Source organism: Cyanistes caeruleus, chromosome 5, assembly GCF_971803275.1.
Source record: "Cyanistes caeruleus chromosome 5, bCyaCae1.hap1.1, whole genome shotgun sequence".
Lineage (NCBI taxonomy): Eukaryota > Metazoa > Chordata > Aves > Passeriformes > Paridae > Cyanistes > Cyanistes caeruleus.
In genome coordinates this window covers 60,761,832-60,781,174 of record NC_141705.1, presented here as the reverse complement: position 1 = coordinate 60,781,174, position 19,343 = coordinate 60,761,832, and the positions used below count along the sequence as shown (strand labels likewise).

Below are 19,343 nucleotides of genomic sequence, written 5' to 3'. Positions count from 1 at the left end.
CTGAAAAATTAAACCATAAAACTGAGGTTTTTCTCCCAAAATAGCAAATAAAAAAGGTAATTCAGGGTTAATTCGATGAGCCTGATGCAATTGAATGGCTTGGGACATTTTGTCAAGAGCATCTTGGGCTTCTTTAGTTAAACTTCTGGGTGAATTTAATGTTTTATCTCCTTTTAGCAAATTGGACAATGGGGCCAAATCTTCATTTGTGATTCCTAATAAAGGTTAAATCCAGTTAATTGTTCCCAAGAGCATGTTGTTTAGTGTTTGTGGGTTGAATGAGATATTCTGATATTTGGTATCCAAGATACTTCCATAGGGAAATTTGCTGTATCTTTTCCTCAGCAGCAAGGAATCCAGCATCCTGCACTGCTGAGAGGACTGTTTCTGAAGTGGCCTTTAGAGATAAATCATCTTTTGCTGCCACAAGAATATCATCCATGTAGTGATAGATGATGGCTTGAGGGTACTGAAAATGTGCAGGGGTGAGAATTTTGGCAACATACCACTCGCAGATTGTGGGTGAGTTCTGCATACCCTGGGGTAGTACCATCCAATTTGTAGAGGAACTTGTCTATTGATAGATAGTATTGAGAAGGCAAATCATGAGGCATCATCCAGATGTAAAGGAATGTTGAAAAAAGTCTTAAATCAATAATAATTGACTTCCAGTCCCTTGGGATTATAGCAGGGGATGGAAGGCCAGGTTGCAAGGTGTTCATTTGTTCTGTAACAGCATAATTTTTTAAGGTCTTGTAGGAGATGCCATCTGTCACTATGCCATTTCTTGATAACAAAAATTGGGGCATTCCAAGGGATGGTAGTTGGGACAATATGGCCCTTGTCCAATTGTTATTTTACCAACAGTTCTAGCATGACCAGTTTTTCAGAAGGTAAGGGCCACTGATCTACCCAAATGGGCTTATGTAATTTTCAGGGAAGTTTTAAGGTATAGCCCTCATCAGCAGCCCGAGTTAAAAATTTGCTTTCAGCTTGACTCCCTACTGAGACAAAATGTCTTTCCCCCATAGGACTATTGGAACCTTCACTGTGGATGGTTTTGTGGAGGCAATGCAACCTTCAGGTCCTTCAAAACTGATGAGGTGTAGACTGCTATTGCCACCAATCCCTGAAGAGTGTCAAGAGAAGATACTAGGGTCCACTCCGAAGGCCAATAAGATTTTGAAATTACTGTGACATCAGCTGCAGTGTCAATCAGGACAGTAAGGCTGATGGTTTTGCTGTTATACTTCAGAGGACAAGTGAGCTGTGGTCAGCCTCTACTGATCTTTCTTGTTCTCATAACGAGTGACTTGTCTGGAGTGAAATAGTCTGGCTCTGGTAAAAGAAAAGCCTGAGCAATAACTAGTCCCTTTGGGATAAAGCATGGGGAATTGGGGCACATGGCGAGGACAGCCAAGTCTTGGGATGAAGATACAGACAAAACCAAAGGTAAAAAAAAAAATAGTTTTGCACTAGACCTATTCAGTCCCAAAATTAAAAACTCGTGTGACCATTGTTCAGGGCCTAATTGACCTGTGGAGATGGTATGGGCCATGAGGTCGGTGAGGATCACTGTTTGAGCAGTTGGCAACTCCAGTCAGGTACCTGGAGGCATTGGGGTAGGGAGGTCGGAAAGGATGTATTGTAATTGTGCGCCTGCCGGTCTCTGGTGTTCTCTCACATGGGCAACAGTGTTTCCTGTGTTCTTGCACCACTGTCTCCTGCTGTGTTGCCAGTTGCATGACAGTTGACAGCACCTTTCCCACTCTGAATAAAATCTGTTAGGCCCATGAAAGTGCCCATTATATCCACAGGTATGTCTTGTGTCTCTGCTGGGGACAGTTTTTTGAAAAGTGTCCATCCTTTCCACATTTAAAACATTTCTGCCTTTTGTCCTGCTGTTTTTTTTCCTTGAAATTTCCTTGAAATTCCTTGAAAGGTGGTTAAGGCTTCAGCAAGGACCTCTGCTTACAGCACTGCAGTATGTTCAGGGGTTGTTAAAGGGTTGCAAGCCTCAATCATTTGGGCGATGGATGGCTCCAGCTCTATCGGGAGTGCACGTAGCACTTTTTTGCATTCTGAATTAGCATTAGTAACCACCAGGCTCTTTAACAATTCCTCTGTTGCATGGTCTAATACAATTTGTTTGTCTAAAGCCAGTTTCAGTCTGTCAAGAAATTTCATATAGGGCTTGTTAGGCCCTTGTTGGATATTGGCAAAGTCCAAGTTGGGTTTACTACTATCAAGGACTTGTAGCAACACTTTCCTAGCTGCGTCTTTATTGTCATTAAGAATGGGCCTAGGAAGGTTTTCTGCCTGCTGGCCTGGATCTGTATGGGCCCCTTCTCCAGCTAGGTGATCTAAAGTTAGTGCCGCCCTTGCTTGGTCCCCCGCATAGTCTCTCAACAGTTGATTTAGTAGCCTCTTCCAACCTAATTCCCATAGGGAATCAGCTGGGGACAATAGCATTGTGATAATGTAACGCATATCCTGCGGGGTCAGTACATGAGCTGAGGAGGTAGCTAATACCAGACTGGTGAAGAATAGTGATTCCCATACTCCTGTGAGGCTTTGCATAGCTCCTTAATTTCCCCATAAGCCAATGGTTTCCGACGCAGATTGGCATCCACCTTGCATAATGGACAGGCATTAAGTTTTGAAGCCAAGTCCCAATTCCCCTCCTTTACCAGAGTCCTCAGGATTTTCTCCCATGGGTCTTTATTGGGCTCCAGTAGGCTGATGTCCTCTTCAGATGAAAAGGAGGAGGAGGAGGACAAACCATCCGACACAACAAAAACCTTTTTATTAGACTGGTTTTTGTGTGGTAGGTCTTTGGGTAGGCCTTGGTGTCATCTGCCTTATTGCTGCCATGTTAGAGGAGGGCCCTTCTGGAACCCAGGTGGGCAGGGTTCTGGTTGCATCAGAGGGATGTGGCCTACAGGGACAGTTCTGGTTTTTCCAAAAGGGAAATGTGGCTCGAGGTGGAACGGGTATGCTCCAGAACAGAAGGGGCAGGGCCGAGGGAGGTGTCCCGAGGGTGATTGGCAGTTGGATGGCAAGTGTTAGTTGCTGTCCCAAGAGAGTGATCAGTTACATTTCTGGTGTTAGGAGAGAAGGTAGTGAAGGAAGGTTGAGGAGAATGCAGAGGTGCAAGGTTGAGGGAGGAGGCTCTAAGATGGGAGCTCTGCCATCTTCAGCTCCCTTGAGGAGGGATTGGAGGAGGGTTGTCCAAGGGTCTGGAAGGATAGGGGCGTGAAAGGACAGGAGTTGCATGTAGCACAGGCTCAAGCATGCACTTGGCAGGCTTTGCTCTCGTGTCCCAGTCCCAAGGTCAGAGGATGGGGAGGCAATGCCAGGGTGGTTTGAATTGCTTGAGCTGAGTTCACAATATTTTTCCTCTGCTTTTAAGATCTCAAGAACTGTTGAAAATAACAGAAATTGTGGAGCAGAATGATCCATTTTTGTGGCTGAATCATAGAGTTTCACTCCCTCTGAGTCCCAAAATTTGAATTTAAATATCTTATGGGCAGTATCATTAGGGAAATTTTTTAATGCCCACTGGATAATATTTTTAAGCTCCTTCTTTTTGAATTTCTTTCCCTGGGATGCAAATTTCAACTTAAACTGGTGGTAAGCATCCTTTTCTACGTGTGACATCTGGGAACCCATCACACAACAAGTGCAGCTTGGATGGGGTAGGATGTGCCTCCCCAGTTAGGGTAGGGTGATGGGGCAGATGTCTCCCTTCTCCTACCTGCTCTTGTTGCAGGATTCCTTACCACATTCTGCGTGGCTGCCTTGGGGTGCCTACCCTGTTGCTTCAGGCCACCCTTCCTCTTGATGTCTAAGCCACCAAATTCTTTGGCCAAATCTGCCAGGCCTGGCACAAAAATCCAAAATCCATGGGAGAAGGGAATGGTCTAGTTGGCTTCAGGACTCTTGCTGACACGCCCTGTGAATAGCAGGGGTCCCTGTTCAAGCACCAGCTGTAGGAGCCTGGCTGAGGTCTGGTTGTCTCCCACCTTGGGACCACATCAGTAGAGAGTAATAGTGATGATAAAATAAAAGGACAGGCACGATGCAGTAACCCAGAACAAAAATACTTTAATAGGTTGTAATATTAATTTGTTGTAAAACAACAAATGAGGTAATCTGAACAGCAAGTGCAGGGTGAGCTCCAAAGGCCAGAGCCAAGATAGGTACAAAATATATAAGGGGTAGGTTGGAGGTGGAGTCTGAGGGTAAGGGTCCAATAAAAAACAATGCTTAGGAATATGAAAACCAATGTGACAGACAACAACCAATCAGAGGGAAGAGCTGGGGAACTTTCTAGAACCACAATATTATAAAGTTAAAACTATTTACATGCCACTTTCCCAGGGGGCAACGCTGTCAGGGTACTGCTCACACTAACTTAATGTTGGCCAAACTTCCCATGGTTTTAGGTTGATATTTATGGTCTGATCAACCCCAGCAGTTTTCCTGTTGATTTTCAGGTATTGAAAGTGGCCAGGTCTTGCCTGGTGACTAATCTCAAACACTGAAGTGACCTTGGTCTAAAAGGAATGAATACTTGCAAGTGCTGGCTCAGGTTGCCATGCTCAAGTAATAACTTAGGGGCTTTTGCCTGCTCTTGATTAAAACAGATTTGTGTTTTTAGCTGTATTACTTCAGCAGTCAGCATCTTATTTTTTTCTGTGGCCAGAAAAGAGGTTAAATAAGTCTTTAAATAAGGCAGAACCCCTGTTTCCAAGACTTATTTAAGAAATTCTTTGCAGTTTGAAAATATTAAGATTGATATATAAATGTAAATACCCTGAGACAAACATTAACATCCAGATGTTCTTATGTCCAATTTCACAAATTTGAACTAAAGCCCAAGATTTTTTGCATCCTCTGTTAATAATTTTCTTATTTTGGAAGAACTATTTCTTCATGTCTTCTATATAAAGAATTCTTTGCTTCTGTGTTTGCAGATGCTGTGAAGCCACCAGTTAGTTCTTTGCAGCCATCTGCTGAGTTACCCTTGCCCATCAACACTTCACCACCTTCCATGCAAGCAGAATCTTCCCTTCCTTCTCCTTATCGGCTTATTAACATCCCCCCTCTGGAGTCTTCCTCTGGTCAAGAAGATCCTCAAGACTACTTACTGCTAATAAACTGTCAAAGTAAAAAACCTGAACCTATGAGGTAAGTGACTTTTGTTTCTTAATAACACGTATTTGTGTTACAGGCCAAGAATGTTTATGCTGAATGCATTTTTTTATTGCCAAGACATTGATCATTTAGATGCACATATCTACACAGGGAAGCTGTCTGTAGCTTTTCCTTCTTTTCTTTACATACATTAAACCTTTTGCTGCAATAATAAGTTGTTTGATCAGTGCTAGACCCATATTGCATTCCCCAAAAGTGTGGACAGCAATTGCTAACATGAAGTATCACAGTAATGCGGCAATCCAAGTGTTTTATTGGAGCTTGGAGTGGTACATGACACCAAGTACACATTCTTTAGCCACAATCTGGAGTGTTTAGTCCAGTTTAGTACTAGAAAAACCTGGAGGAATTTAGCCTTTCTCCTTCCTTACATTTGGTGCCCCAATTTTGCCAGTTAAAACTTTTGTGGAAGAGGTTTAGAAAACATGCTGATTTTATTGTCACTTGCCAGGTTACCACATCAGTGAGTACAGTGATCTTCAAGTGCCATTTGTTTAGTCTTACTAGCATGGTTCAGACTCTCAAAGAAGAAAAAAACAGCAATTATTTTATGATAACTAAGAATGCAGAGACTGAAATAATTCAGTTTCCATATCCTGAATTTCAGCTTTTTCCAAATAACAGATATTTTAAAGGAAACTCAAATAAGCTTTATTTTTTACTGAATAAAGTATCTACACAGTTCTCTAGAGAAGTGTGCAACAGAAAATTTGAGGAAAAATTTAGAATTTCTACCAAATTAAATCTCTATTTATTTCTACAACTGGTACTGCTAACTTAAATACATGCACAGCACCTCTTGCATAAGAGGATATGATATTCGTAGTAGCTACCTGGGAAATATTACTGTGGTTTGCCAGAATGGATCATGGTGGCCATTCCTAGAGCAGGCTGCCCAGGGACATACTGGAGTCTCTGTCCTCTTCAAAAAAAAAAAAAAGCTATTTAAAAGAACTACGAATGGATAAGCTCCTGAGGAGCCTCAGCTGGTTTTGAAGAGTTTGTGTAGAGATACTGGAAAAGCTGAGCAGATAAAGTCCAGAGTTACCTTCTGACCTTGAGCATTCTGTTGGAGAACCTTATAAATCCCTCTGCCAAGCTTCTTTTCTGCAGTAATTTCAAATAAAATCTGCTGAAAATTTCCAGAAAAATTAACAAAACATCATATTATTTTTGTGATTACAAATACATAGATGGCTGAAGAAAGCTTCCTTTGAAAGTATTTTCATGACTATTTCATATACTTCCTTAGGGCCATACCTTTCAGTGGCAGTGCCTTCCACATCAATACCTTGATGCTCTGCCAGTTTTACCTGTGCTGTGTGCTCTGCATTGCCTTGTTCTTATTTGTTGTTTTTATCTTGTTCTGTTGTGCCTAAAGAGTTTCCTCCTCTATTTACTGATGATTATGTGGTAGAAAAATATCCACCTTTTGCAGCCTTCCCTGTAAAACAAGGGAGTGAGCCTACAGTTCCCCCAGAGTATACAGTGTTTGCAGGTTACAGGCAGCATGGAAGGCCCCAGAACCTCCTGCAGGAGAAGGGGAAACCCAGTATTGAAGGTTTCAGTGTTTAGTGGTGTTCAGAAGCTGAAGTGGATGTTTAGTGCCAAAGAGGAATGTCAGTGTTCCTGCCAAAAGCTTTTAAGTTCAATATCACTTCCAGAGCAGCTTGGCAGAGGAATTGGCTTGGATTTCAGCACTCTGGCCCATCAGAAATGTGTCTGAGTGCCCATTTGTTTCTGTGAGGGACAGACTCAGAGCAGAGTTTGACCACCACAATGTAAAGGTGTTTTTAGGAATTATAAAGATTGGGATGTGTAATTGACTTTCTAACCTGACTTCCACAGTTATGTGATGTGTGGGTTAAGTAGAGGCTCAGGAGAAGATAGAAGGGGTTACAAAATGTGACAAAGTATAGAGTCCATGATTAGCCTGCAAAATTTCGAAGGAAGTCACTGGTGACACAGGGGAGAAGATACTGGGGAAGGCAAAAGGTCCAGTGGAGATAAAATGCCACTGATAATATGAACTGAAAGAATGGAACAAAATCTTTGGGAGTGTAGAGATTGTTTAAATAAATGGTGGCTTTATAGAAATATTTGAAGACATTGACATTTTGACCACTTGGCTATATGGTCCTAGTTTATTTTCTTTAACTAAATAAGTGTGTCCTTTCATTAAAAAGGCTGTGATAATGAAAATTCAGAATAACAGTTGTGATGGACTTTCAGTTCCACTTGAAAGGACTGCCTGTATTTTATGTCTGATTAAGTAGGTAAGCTGCTGGATTTGGGAGAGAATATAGAGCATATAGATGTTTTCCTGTGGAATGAGAACTTCGTGTATGTGTGTAGCACATTACTAAGATGATTTGTAAGAGTGCACTCTACCCTAATCCACATCCTTACAGTCAAAGAAAAACGTTTAAATGGCAGCATCATTTTCTTATTTTCCAGGCTTGAACGATTTTTCTGTGTATTTCATACAGACTTAGTGCAAAGTGCAAGGCTTAATAGCTGCAATTAAACAGTCAGGTACTGTTACTTAAATGTTTTCTCTTTAGACTTAAAAATTACCAATATGCAGAGGGAACGTTTTCTATTCTGATTCTGCATGTTACTTTACAGCTAATCTGGGAACCACTGAATTTGATTTCAAGGTTCTATTTGAGGTTCAAAGTTTTATTTGAAGTTCTTTTTTGGGTGGGATGGGTAACTGAAATATAGATGTATCTGAATCGCCTCTTTGGGATTTTTGAGAATTGTAGTGTTTCAGACCTAGCAAATAGTTATTAAATGCTCCATTACAGTGTCATAGAGTGCACCACATACTGTCATGAGAATGTCTTGCACGCAGCAATTGCAGCTGTAACTATAATGCAGTATGTTGTCTAAAATAGTTTCATGCTCTGATCACTGCTGGCTTAAGAGTGCTCTTAAGAAAGAGCATTGTTTCACTGTAGCATTTAGGGAGATTTTAAGGTTTGTGTTTGGATCCTAGATAAGAAAATGCAGCCAAACATTGCTTCCAAATCCCTTATTGTTCTGGCTCATTTGAGAGGTGTATTGAAATACTGAATGCTGTCTTCCTTATCTTTCCTGTGTGTATGAACCAGCCAAGGATCACCTTTTCTCTCAGAAGAAGGGCAGGAATACCTGCTATTAGAAGACTTTGAAAGTAAAAAGATTCCACTGCAGTGAGTGAACAGTAGCCATACTTTGAACACGTGTGAGAAATTAATCACAGAGCCATTAACTTGCCTGAAAACATTGTTTGTTTGAGACTCATCTTGCATGGTGTTCTGTGAGTTTTAACAGAAAAACTATGCGACTTTGGCTTCCGTTTTCTGAAAGAAGTCTGGTTGTTATTTATACATCTATCCTGTTATTTCTATACTTGCTGTTGCTATCCCAGATTGCTGGCACACAAGAGCAATTTTGCTGCCATTTTGTTCATAATATTCTGTTTAATCAGTCATTTAGAGTCCTGCAGATGGGAAAAGAATCAGCTGAAAAGGATGAGTGGTCAAGCAAGCGTGAATACTTTATTTGCAAAAATGAGATGATTACCCCTCAGACTAAAACACTTGATAAACCTTTCTCCTGGGTCTCTGTCAACAAGTGGTTTTTAGTATGTGGAGGCTGGCTTTTTACTGGGCTCCCCTTGCATCATTGCCCCACCTCCTCTCTGTTCAACTTAATGCCTAGTCCTTGTAGATCAACAGGCTGGACAGCTTTCTTTTCTTGGTATGTGGAAAGAGATGGCCAGGCCTAGCACTGAATAAGGGATAGTTTGGCCACTTAGCATAATTTGCACGTATGTGGTACACACATGTGATAACACTGAATTCATGTCATAGTCATCCTCCACTTATCATTATGTTACATCCAGCTTTGCCATTATTTTAAACTGAGTTGTAAAAACCCTTTAATATTTGCCATAATAACCAACAGTTAATGGACTATTTAAGCCAATTGATTTTTTTTATTGAACTGTACTGAAGGGAAAATTAAAATTCCTTAAGTACAGAAGACCTTGAGAAAGAACTTAAAGAAAAAAACTCAAACCAGGAGTACAGTCTGCTCCTGTCAACTATGCACTGTACATTTTCAGAATTGTATATGGTGTTCTTATCATGGTCAGTGGTTAATGATGACTTTTAAAAATAGTTAAAATTCTGAGGCTGAATTTTCTGGCTTCATTTTGGCATAAACTGCTTGCTTTGTTTCAGCGTGTCTTCAGACTTCCCGTTGTACAAAATCAGATTGCTTACAGCCCATTCACATTTTGAAAATTATTGCAGTAGACCAAGATGTTGATTACAAAAGATTACTTTCAAAATTGTGAATTAAATCTTGTAATAAGATATGTAAGCTGTTGCCATCAGCTAAGCAAATTACAGACCTGGTTGCCTCATGTTTCATGGTTTTTGAAAGCCTAAAGTTTGCACAAGTGTTTGTGGTCAAGAAAGAAACATCATTCACTTAGACCCAGAAAAACTCCTATATTGAAAAAGGATAGCATTTGTTGCTTGAATTTCATGGGTAATCATTAGGCTCTGGCATTGTAAATATGCTGTTGTTTCATTTTGAGCCTTGTTACATATATTCCTACATGTTTTTGTAAGATAAATGTAGTGTTTATGTTTTATGCCGTAGTTTTAGAATTTTTTTCCTTTTAAAGTATATCCTAGTGAACTGGAACTAATAATTTTGCTTCCACAATTGATTGTCAGTGTCCAGCTTCTCTAGATAGCCCACTTTATTTTTAGAGTATAAAAATTAGAGATCCCAATCCTTGCCATATTTGCTCATGTCAAAAACACTTGACTTTTTTTGGGATTTTGGTCTAAATGGATATCATAGAAGTAGGAGAGTATATCTAGAAATCTAGTATATCAGGAACTCTTGAATCAATCCTTTAAAAAAAAAAGGAAGGGCTGCAGCAGGGGCTGAACTCAGAGTGTTCACAATCTATTATGCACTCTGTAACCTCATGTACTTCCTTCAGTCCTATGTGCTCTATATTTTGCAAGTGTTTTAAACTTCCAGTGGTTCATACATGAATTTTTGAAGCTCTGAGGCAAGGAGCTCTAAGGCAACTGTTAACAAACAATATAAATATGTATTCATGGTCAGCATCATGAGGAATGTAGGAAGTTTTCCTTTCTTGGTTGTGCTGAGAACAAATAATGAGAAAATTATCTTCTTTTTTAGGGGAGTCAATTAAACTAAATGTAGATTAAAGTTCACTGTTACCTGGACACCAGTTCTGACCAGTGACAGAACTGAAATCTGTTTAAGATAGTAACCAGACCAAAATTACTATACCTTTTCTCATGGAAAAAATGCAAAAACAATAAGAGTAAGCTGATAGGAAAAGGTGATAAAATTGAAGTGAGAACTATTGTAAGCCTCTTGTCCTGATTGTATCTTTGCTGTTACACAGAACAAAAACCGGTTGGTGAGGTGAATGACATTTCTCTTGAGTGCAGATGTCCATTCCAAGCTGATCATGTTGGTTCCTCTGACAGCTGGCACAGAAGCACTTAGGGAGTGATTCATTGGGTTTAGATGGCTACCTAAGAACAGATTGTGTTTCACACAACCTCTATTCCTCTGATGACTGGAGAGGGACCCTAAATGAATAGTTTAACTGAATTCCTTTTTCCTCATGTTGCCAGAACCCTGGGAGATAAATCTGGCTTTCCCTTAAGAAAGTTCTGTACATACTTATTGACAAATGAAATGTGAATAATAAATATTGGTTGTGAGCACTTTGAGGTGCAGAGCCTGATACCATGCATGCTGAAATATCTACATGTGCATGTATAAATTAACGGTATGGTATGGTATGGTATGGTATGGTATGGTATGGTATGGTATGGTAGTAACGAAAATAGGAAATATGGTATGTTTGATCAAAAAGTGTATGGACTTCCTTAACTACACCACTAACATCTCCAGAGTTAGTATTTTGCCAGTGTTTTGACTTTCATTTAAGCAAGGAGCCAGACTGATAAGTGAATTTCTCTGCCTGGAGCACAGTAAATGGGGAGGTTTAGAAAGGAAATCAAATTATTGGAATAAACTTCCTAAGTAAGTTTACTGGTAGTGGTTAGTACCAATAGTAATGAGTGCTGTTCTCATAAAAGAATTTCCTAAGAAATCAAAAGTAAACTGCTCTGCAGCTTTATCTAACACCACTTCCATTTTCATTCAAGACAAAAGCTGTCTGTTGCACATGTAACCTATGGATTTTTTTCTTTCATAGAACATACTATTTTCCTCCTATTTATGATCTTACCCCTTCTTTCTCTTTTCATTGCATATTTGAAATGAGTTTTATACGGTCAGTATAATTTCAGGCACTTAAGGCATTTAGGGGCTTAAAAGCAGACATATTTTTTCTCTTAACATTTTTTAAATAATGATTAGAATTATCAAGTGCTGTAAATCCAATAATTGAGCATCTTATTTTTACCTTTAACAGTGCCAATGAAGTGCTGCTAGTTTGTAGCATGGGTTAAAAAAATAATAATTAAAAAACCACCAGCCCCCAAACAAATTTGGCTTCAAACTGGCATCCTGATAACCGCTTGCTTTATGAAACATCGACCTGTTGAGGAGCTGTTGATAACGCTCCACAGTTGTGCTTTGAATTTATATGAATGTAGCTACTTAGGATCCCTAGGTACTCTTGCTTGTTTAATAACCAAGTTCCTGCATCGCATTTAAAAAAGTAAAAAATAAAAAAAAATTGGAATACAGTGGTAGACTTTTCAGTTGGCGACATGATAAATGTGTTTATGACTTGCAGTGTTTGTTTTTCTCTGTGTGTTCATCATCGTTCTTTTCTCGCAATCTCACATGTAGATCTCATGCTGACTCTGCAAAATCCAGCTCTTCAGAAACAGACTGCAATGATAACCTGCCCTCCCACAAAAACCCTGCTCCATCAGGGAGCAAGCATGCTGTGAACGGCTTCTTCCCACAGCAGGGTGTCTACGATTCCCCACCTTCCCGATCCACGCTGATGCTGGCAGACTCCAGCCTCTACAACCTGCCTAGGAGTTACTCCCAGGATGTTTTGCCCAAGGCAGCATCTCCATCTGGGACTGATGCTGAAGGAGAGCAACATGTTTTCAATACCCCATCAGCAATGTCATTAGACGCACAGATGAGGCACATCTCCATTAGCTATGACATTCCCCCCACACCTGGAGGTACTTATCAGATCCCACGAACTTTCCCAGAGGGAACATTGTCTCAGACTTCAAAACTGGAGACTATTCCAGACATCCCTCCACCTCGGCCACCCAAACCTCACCAGGCGGTGGATCGATCTCCTGTGGAAACCTGTAGCATCAGTCGCACTGCTTCAGACACTGACAGCAGTTACTGCATCCCCGCCACAGGAGCGCCGCCCTCACGCAGTAATACCATTTCAACGGGAGATTTGAATGTCTTCCGGAAAGGTCAGTTTTCCTTGCCTTATCCTGCAGAATTTTTGTCTTGAACTATGTGATCTGAATGATACAAATGGTGTGAATGATGTGAGGGGCATTTCTAGCCTGTAAGAGCAAGTGTTTAGCCCCTCACAAAGTGGTCTGTGTTCACTATGTTTAAAATACATAAGAAAGAGGAAAGGAGATTTTTAAAGGAAACCATTAAAACAGCAAAGCACAGAACATCTGTAAGGGTTGTGTATTGCACTGTGGCATTCAGCTTTCACTAAAAATATTTGAAGACCTAGACATATTTATTTAGTAATAAGCTCATATAACTGAGTTAAATACTACCATTATCAGCCTTTCAGAATGACCTAATTGAGCTTAGTGAAGTGTGGTCCAATCTGCAGAAGCTGAAATTGTTTCATGAAGATCAGTGGGATATTCTGTATACCCAGAGCTTTGAGATCAACCCTGATTTGATGATCACTGCCACCAGCCTTTCTTTCCGTCCATGTGATAGATATGCTTACTACAGTCTTTCAGTAAAATTAAAGTTGTTCATTGTGGCCACCTAAATGTTGGTACTCCAAATGTGCTGTCCTGTGTGTTGCCTTGTTAACCACTCTTGGGCTATGGTTTTAATTTTCTTTCAGATTTCTGAAGCAGGTAGGTATTACAGTGCTGTTTTTAAAGTGAAATTTGACAGTGGTTTAAGTCAATACTAATGTTAGAGGTGATTTTAAAGGAGAATTGTTTGAAATGAAGGATAAATACAAGGCTTTTAGAGGAGGCAGTATACAGAATGGATGGGATCATACAGGTGCTCAGATACTATTGGCCTATTTGTCACTCATTTTGTAGACTGAGCATAAAATATTGGTGGTTGTTAGTGTTTTAAAATTACAAAGTAACACTATGAAAGATCCTCGTTTGCTTATTTTCTCTCATTTTGCTAAGTTTATCGGTGAGTATTCCTACACTGAAACTGAGATTGTCTGCCTCAGGAAAAGTAGTCTTTCTGAAAACACTGTTTAAATTTGGTACTTAAGAGCAGAGTTGGTTCTCTTTCCTCTGTGGTGAAAATCTTACAAAAAATCTTCAGGGTACCTTCAGGTGTTTTTTTTCAGGGCAAGGTGGGGATAAACTCCACATTTTGTTCAGTTTCTGTGCTGGAGGATGGGGATGATGAGAGGCACCCCTGCATAGACGAGCAGCAACTGGGGGCCAGGAGTCTCACAAAGACCCCTGTCCAGCAAAGAACCAGCCATGGAGCTGAGGACCTGCCTAATAGGGACTGCCAAGAGCCAGGACTCAGAAAAGGGAGAGATCTTTGGTTCTGCAGCTGTCCACTCCAACTGAAAGCCCCTGGAGACCACACTGGGGAGCTGAGAGAAGGGATTCACCTGTTCCTGCAACAGATGGGATCAGCACTTTCCAAGCAAAGGACATCAGTCAGAAAACTGCAGACGTTAAACTACATCTACTGGTTGTTTATTTTAGAATAGGTTTTTCATGAGGGCACAGATTCTACTCTTACACTAAGTTCTTAACCTGCTCAATTGAAAGAGAGACTCCTGCTGCTTCTTTAGAAGCAAAAATTCATTTTTCCTTTTTTGCCGTGGAAAAATGCCACTGTGAGAGCTTCAAATTGTGACTGACGAGTGCTAAGGTTGTTTGTGAACACAGTTCTCTCAAATAAATCTAGGGGCTACAGCTTCAGGAGGTGTGTTTGTGTACTCTCAGAAGCAGACAGTAAATAATAACAGACTCTGGATCCCTGTGCCAAGTGACAGGAACAGGGGTGATAAATAGCCACTTTCTCTTCTTGTTTCTTTAGAAATTAGTTCTCAAGACTGTTATGATATTCCACGAACGTTTCCGAATGACAGATCTAATTCATTGGAGGGCTTCCATAACCACTTTGTAAGTATGACTTGATCTGATGAGAGGCGAAAGTGACAGTGCTTGAATGCTCTTTGTTCCTCTGTAAGAAAGCAAGCTGTGCAGTGTTTGTGATTTCTCAGTTTCAACAGAATACATTAATCTGAGTAGACTAGTTTAAAAGACTTATATGATTCACAGCTGATTGCATAACTTATTTTGTTAAAGGAAATATATGTTAATTCTAGAAAAACAGAAGCATGTTGACAGTGGGAAGTGTTTCAAGTGAAGAACTAGATGAAAATTATGTCCCAATGAATCCCAACTCTCCTCCACGACAGCATTCCAGCAGCTTCACTGAATCCATCCAGGAAACAAACTATGTACCAATGATACCAGGCACGTTTGATTTTCCATTATTTGGAAAGCAAGTCCCTCCTCCTGCTCACATGGGTTTCAGGTCCAGCCCAAAGACCCCTCCCAGACGGTCAGTACCTGCTGCAGAATGTGAGCCACCACCAGTGGATCGGAACCTCAAACCAGACAGAAAAGGTGAGGAAAACCTCCAAGAAAACCTAATTTTTATCATCTAAGAAAATAACATAGCTCTCTCAGCTTTTGCTTAGTGGAAAATGGTCATATTTTTAGAAATTACTTTAGAAATAATTTTTGTCCTATAAGATAAACAAATCACAGAGGAACCCTACGATTATTTTTAACATTATTAAAACATCACAATAACGATGCTAAATTTTGTTGCTGTAGTCACTAATGAAAAAATGTCACTGAATTCCTAAGATTCAGAAGTGGGTCCCTGTATAGAAAAGACACTTGTGATGCAGAGAACACAAGGCATTGGGTAGAACACAAATTTATAGCCGTAACAGTGTTTGCTACGGGATCAGAATACATACTCATTTTAAAGGGCCACTTTGAATCTATCCTAAAAAATTATTCTCTTAAATCTGACATGTAACATGTTTATTTTTCCTTAAAATAAAGATTATTTGGGTGACCAGAGTTCTTAAGGAACCAAGATGATCAAGTTGCAATATAAGAGATACTTGTATAGAGAATCCCTAATAAATAGCTTGGATTTTCTAAGTTTATCTAAAATGTTTTATCAATCATCTTACTAGAAATACAGGCAAATGCTTAATGAACTTGTTTCCCTTCTGTGTTTTTGAGACAAGATAACTAACTTTCTTGTAGAAGAGGGAACTAAAGAACATTAGGTCAGATGTCTGCCCTATTTTGCATTTCAGTAAGTCCTATTTTTAATCTTATGTACTTGAAGAAATTACACTGAGAATGCTTGACTTCATTGTGGGAAAGTGCAATGGTAAACATTCAGATGATCCAAAATATTCACTAACTAAACCTTTAAATTAGTATCTTTACCGCTAAGTTAAAACAGCCTGTAATTAATGAAAGTAGAGAGTCTCACTATGACAGATGAGCTGTGTGTAATGGAAAGTACCACATCTCATTCTGCCTCTCCATTTTAAAAAATTGAGGCATGGCCTTTTTTAAGACTTTTGGCCCTCTGCTGGTTTCTAATTTTTAATGTGTTACCAGACAACAGTTTTTCTTAGTTCTTAAGAAATACTGGACAGGAAGAGATTGATGAAAGCTGATACTGGAAAACATTCTCAGAATAAACTAAACTGATTTAAAATATTTTCCCAGACTGGCCAGTTTGTATATTTTACTGATAAAATGTTTGACCTTCGAAAGTAATAAATGTATGTGTTGAAAAGCATCTCACTGTTGCTGTTAGCAGGAAAAGCCGCCGCACATATGTTTGCTGAATGGGGCAGCATTGTTGCTCTTGCATCTCTCTTTTTGGAACTGAATTAGTGTTCCACAGTCAGAAAGTGGCATGTAAGGCTCCTGCTTTGCTTCTGTCCTCAAATGTTTTACATCTAAAAGGATGTAGCTAACACCAGAGGAAGGACTTTAAGATGTGTTAACATACCTCTTAATGAATGTAGAGTTACTGGATTAAATTTTTGCCTGTAGACTTCTGGAAGATATTATTACTGTAATATAATGGGATTGTTTAATGTAATTTAAAAACTAAAGTGATTTTAAAGTAAAACTCTCCCTAAAAGTAAATGTGGTATATTGCTTAGGGGCTGAAAAAAAATGTTTTGTGAATATCTTGAGCTGCCAAACATGGTAATGATTCTAATTTATCACTGAGGGTTTTATTTTAGTAGCAGGCACACACAGACTGCCTCACTCTAATTTTATTGAATGCATCACTGTAAGTTTTACGTTGTGAATAACAGATCTGATGACACATCGGAATAGTGATAACATTCCCATTTCAGTAGTTGAGATCTCTGCACAAATAACTCCTTCCAGGTATACCTTTGGGAAAATAAAATTGTAGGTTCCTTTGAATTTGCAAGGTTCCACCTTGTTTAAGTGGACCTTTACCTAAATAAAACAATGGTGTGCTTTATAATCTTCTGTGTTGTTTTTTGAGCTTTCAAGTTCTTGTAGCAACTTCTATTATCAGGTTGTTTCTGTTTATGTAAATGTATTGCAATGCTCTTCTGCTACAAACTACTGCATTATAAGTGTCAAGTAGGCCTGTGTGTTCACTGAATCTTTAGAAGACACAGAAGGGGAGGAAATGGAACATAAAACATTTATCTTTGGGCTATTTCTTCTTTAAATATTGAGGGGATTTAATATGCCATTGATTCAAGATGACTGGTGCTTCTCCAAAAAGTGGTTTCTAAAATACTGCAGAGATCAGGAGTGTTTGGGGTAAGGTGTTATGAGAGCATATTTCATGTTATGTCAGAAAAAGCTGTTCTGTCTTTTTTTTTTTTTTTTCTGGTGGTTACAAATTGTTGCAAAAACAATGTTTGCACTGTCTCCAAGCTTTTTGGAAGCTATTAGAAATACCACCACCTTTCACATGAGTATTAGCTTTAGCTCAGTCATGTTTTTGTAGGCCAGGGAGGTTTGTTACATCCTGTGCTAAAAATGACTTTGACAAACATTTGTAATGCAGTGAAACTAGCACATAAAGGCAGAATATACTGCTTTTTGTTTTCAAATGTTTACCATGTCTTCTCTTTTCCTTTGGTTGAAGGGGTTGCTACTTACAGCCTTAGGTTCTTTGATATCCCCAGCCTGTTTCTTCTTCCACTGCTCTCTAGGAGAACTTTGTTTCAGAAAGTGGGTTGAAAAATAATAATGGAGAAATCTATAGCCTTGAGATTATAATACAGATTTGTGTAGTTTCATTTCTCTAGTTTATAGCTGCTTCTGTAAATATGGGGAGCTTCCAGTACTTTCTGGAAGTCTTGAAAGTAATTTCATAACATGGTGTAGGCTTTCTGCCCCAATAATTTGAATCAAAACACTTACTTTTTCTTTAGTGAAGCATACCAAAAGGTAAGTGATGTATTGCTTGGGACAAAATGGAGAGTGTTTGGCAGGTGCTTTTCTGCATTCACCTGTAATTGAATGACAAAAATAATCTCTTTATTAACTTGGGGGTTTTAGGGTGCTGTTTCTTTAGATACATAGGACCATTGGCTATATTGATTTTTGTATTTCTGCTTTTTGGCTGCTTCAGCTTAGCACAATTGCATGTAGTCCTGATGCTAAATTGCAAGTGTGTTGCTGGTAAAAGGCTTCAAATAGAAAAAATATTGCATCCAACCATGCAGATGGGTCTTACTCTCTGAATTGTTCAAAGACAGTGACTGGTTTTGCCACAGAGCAAAAGTGACGTTTGTTGTGATGGTGACATGCCTTCTTCAAAATACAGTTTGTCCAAGAAGGAACAGTAGAATTAAAGGTGCCCAAATGCTGTGAGGTGAAGGAAGTTTTCCTAGACAGACTAGGCAGCAAAGAACAACCAGGTTTTTTTTTTCAAGGGAAAAGTTTGTGGACAAAAATAAAATTTGAAAGGTGTGAATTGTTTTTTATGGGTCAGGAGGAAGCATTTGAGTGGTGCAGCATTTGCGAGATGAGGTTCTCTGTGAGCCTCTGAGCATGACAGTGACCCCCTCCTGGCCCAGATTTGTTTCCATGAATAGGGCAGAGGGGTATCTCATCTTAAAACAAGACTTTAAGACCAAACATCTGCAAAACCAGACTTTTTTGTTGGTGTTTTTTTTTTTTTTTTAATTGTTTAGGAGCTGTACAGAACAAGTCATAGGTGTGTAACATCATCCCATTTGTAAGGTTGAAATCTCTTAAGAAATATGTGCTTGTCATCTTGACTGATGAAATACACTTTTTCAATATCTGAATCAAAGTATAAAGTCAGCAATGGAATTGGTGATGGTGGAGTTTACTTCCTCAAAATCTCAGCTTGATGACCAACTTACATTTCATTGGTAACTTCTTTCTTCTCTTTTATAGCACATTTCTACCAAAGTGGGCTTTTTAAGGTTCTGAAAATAAATATATGAACAGTGGGCATATGGCTTAACTAACAATTCATGACCATGATAAAATGAAAATCAAAAGTTAAGTTTCATTCATTTGAATATAGTATATGAATGTGATGAATGAATGAATATAAATGTCATTTTGGTACAGTTTTTGATCAATAATACTTAAAAGCACTTTCTGAGAGGGTTCCATTTACCCAGGTCCTAGTTGAGGGTCACGGGGAACTGAGATAGAACAATGTCCTCAGGATCCCTCAGTAGATTGCTGACAGAGGCAATACAGAGTTTAGGATTCCCAGCTTACAATATAGAACTGGACTTTGCTTCATTTGTCTTGAATAGCTCTATTTTCCCAAACTCT

At 39.3% G+C, this 19,343-nt stretch overlaps 1 protein-coding gene across 16 annotated transcripts in view; it reads left to right on the top strand.

The window, feature by feature from the left end:
* Window positions 1–19,343, top strand: part of GAB1 (GRB2 associated binding protein 1) — a 105,984-nt gene that overhangs the window by 72,195 nt on the left and 14,446 nt on the right. For 11 of the 16 annotated variants that reach the window (XM_086889748.1, XM_086889745.1, XM_023926371.2 and 8 more), the window contains 4 exons: window positions 4,980–5,193; window positions 12,097–12,698; window positions 14,512–14,597; window positions 14,804–15,107. In XM_086889748.1, coding sequence (XP_086745874.1) covers window positions 4,980–5,193; window positions 12,097–12,698; window positions 14,512–14,597; window positions 14,804–15,107 — 1,206 coding nt within the window. Of the gene's footprint in view, window positions 1–1,031; window positions 1,453–4,979; window positions 5,194–8,336; window positions 8,418–12,096; window positions 12,699–14,511; window positions 14,598–14,803; window positions 15,108–19,343 lie in introns of those variants that run through there. The other 5 variants (XM_086889757.1, XM_023926370.2, XM_086889749.1 and 2 more) reach the window with 3 other exon arrangements.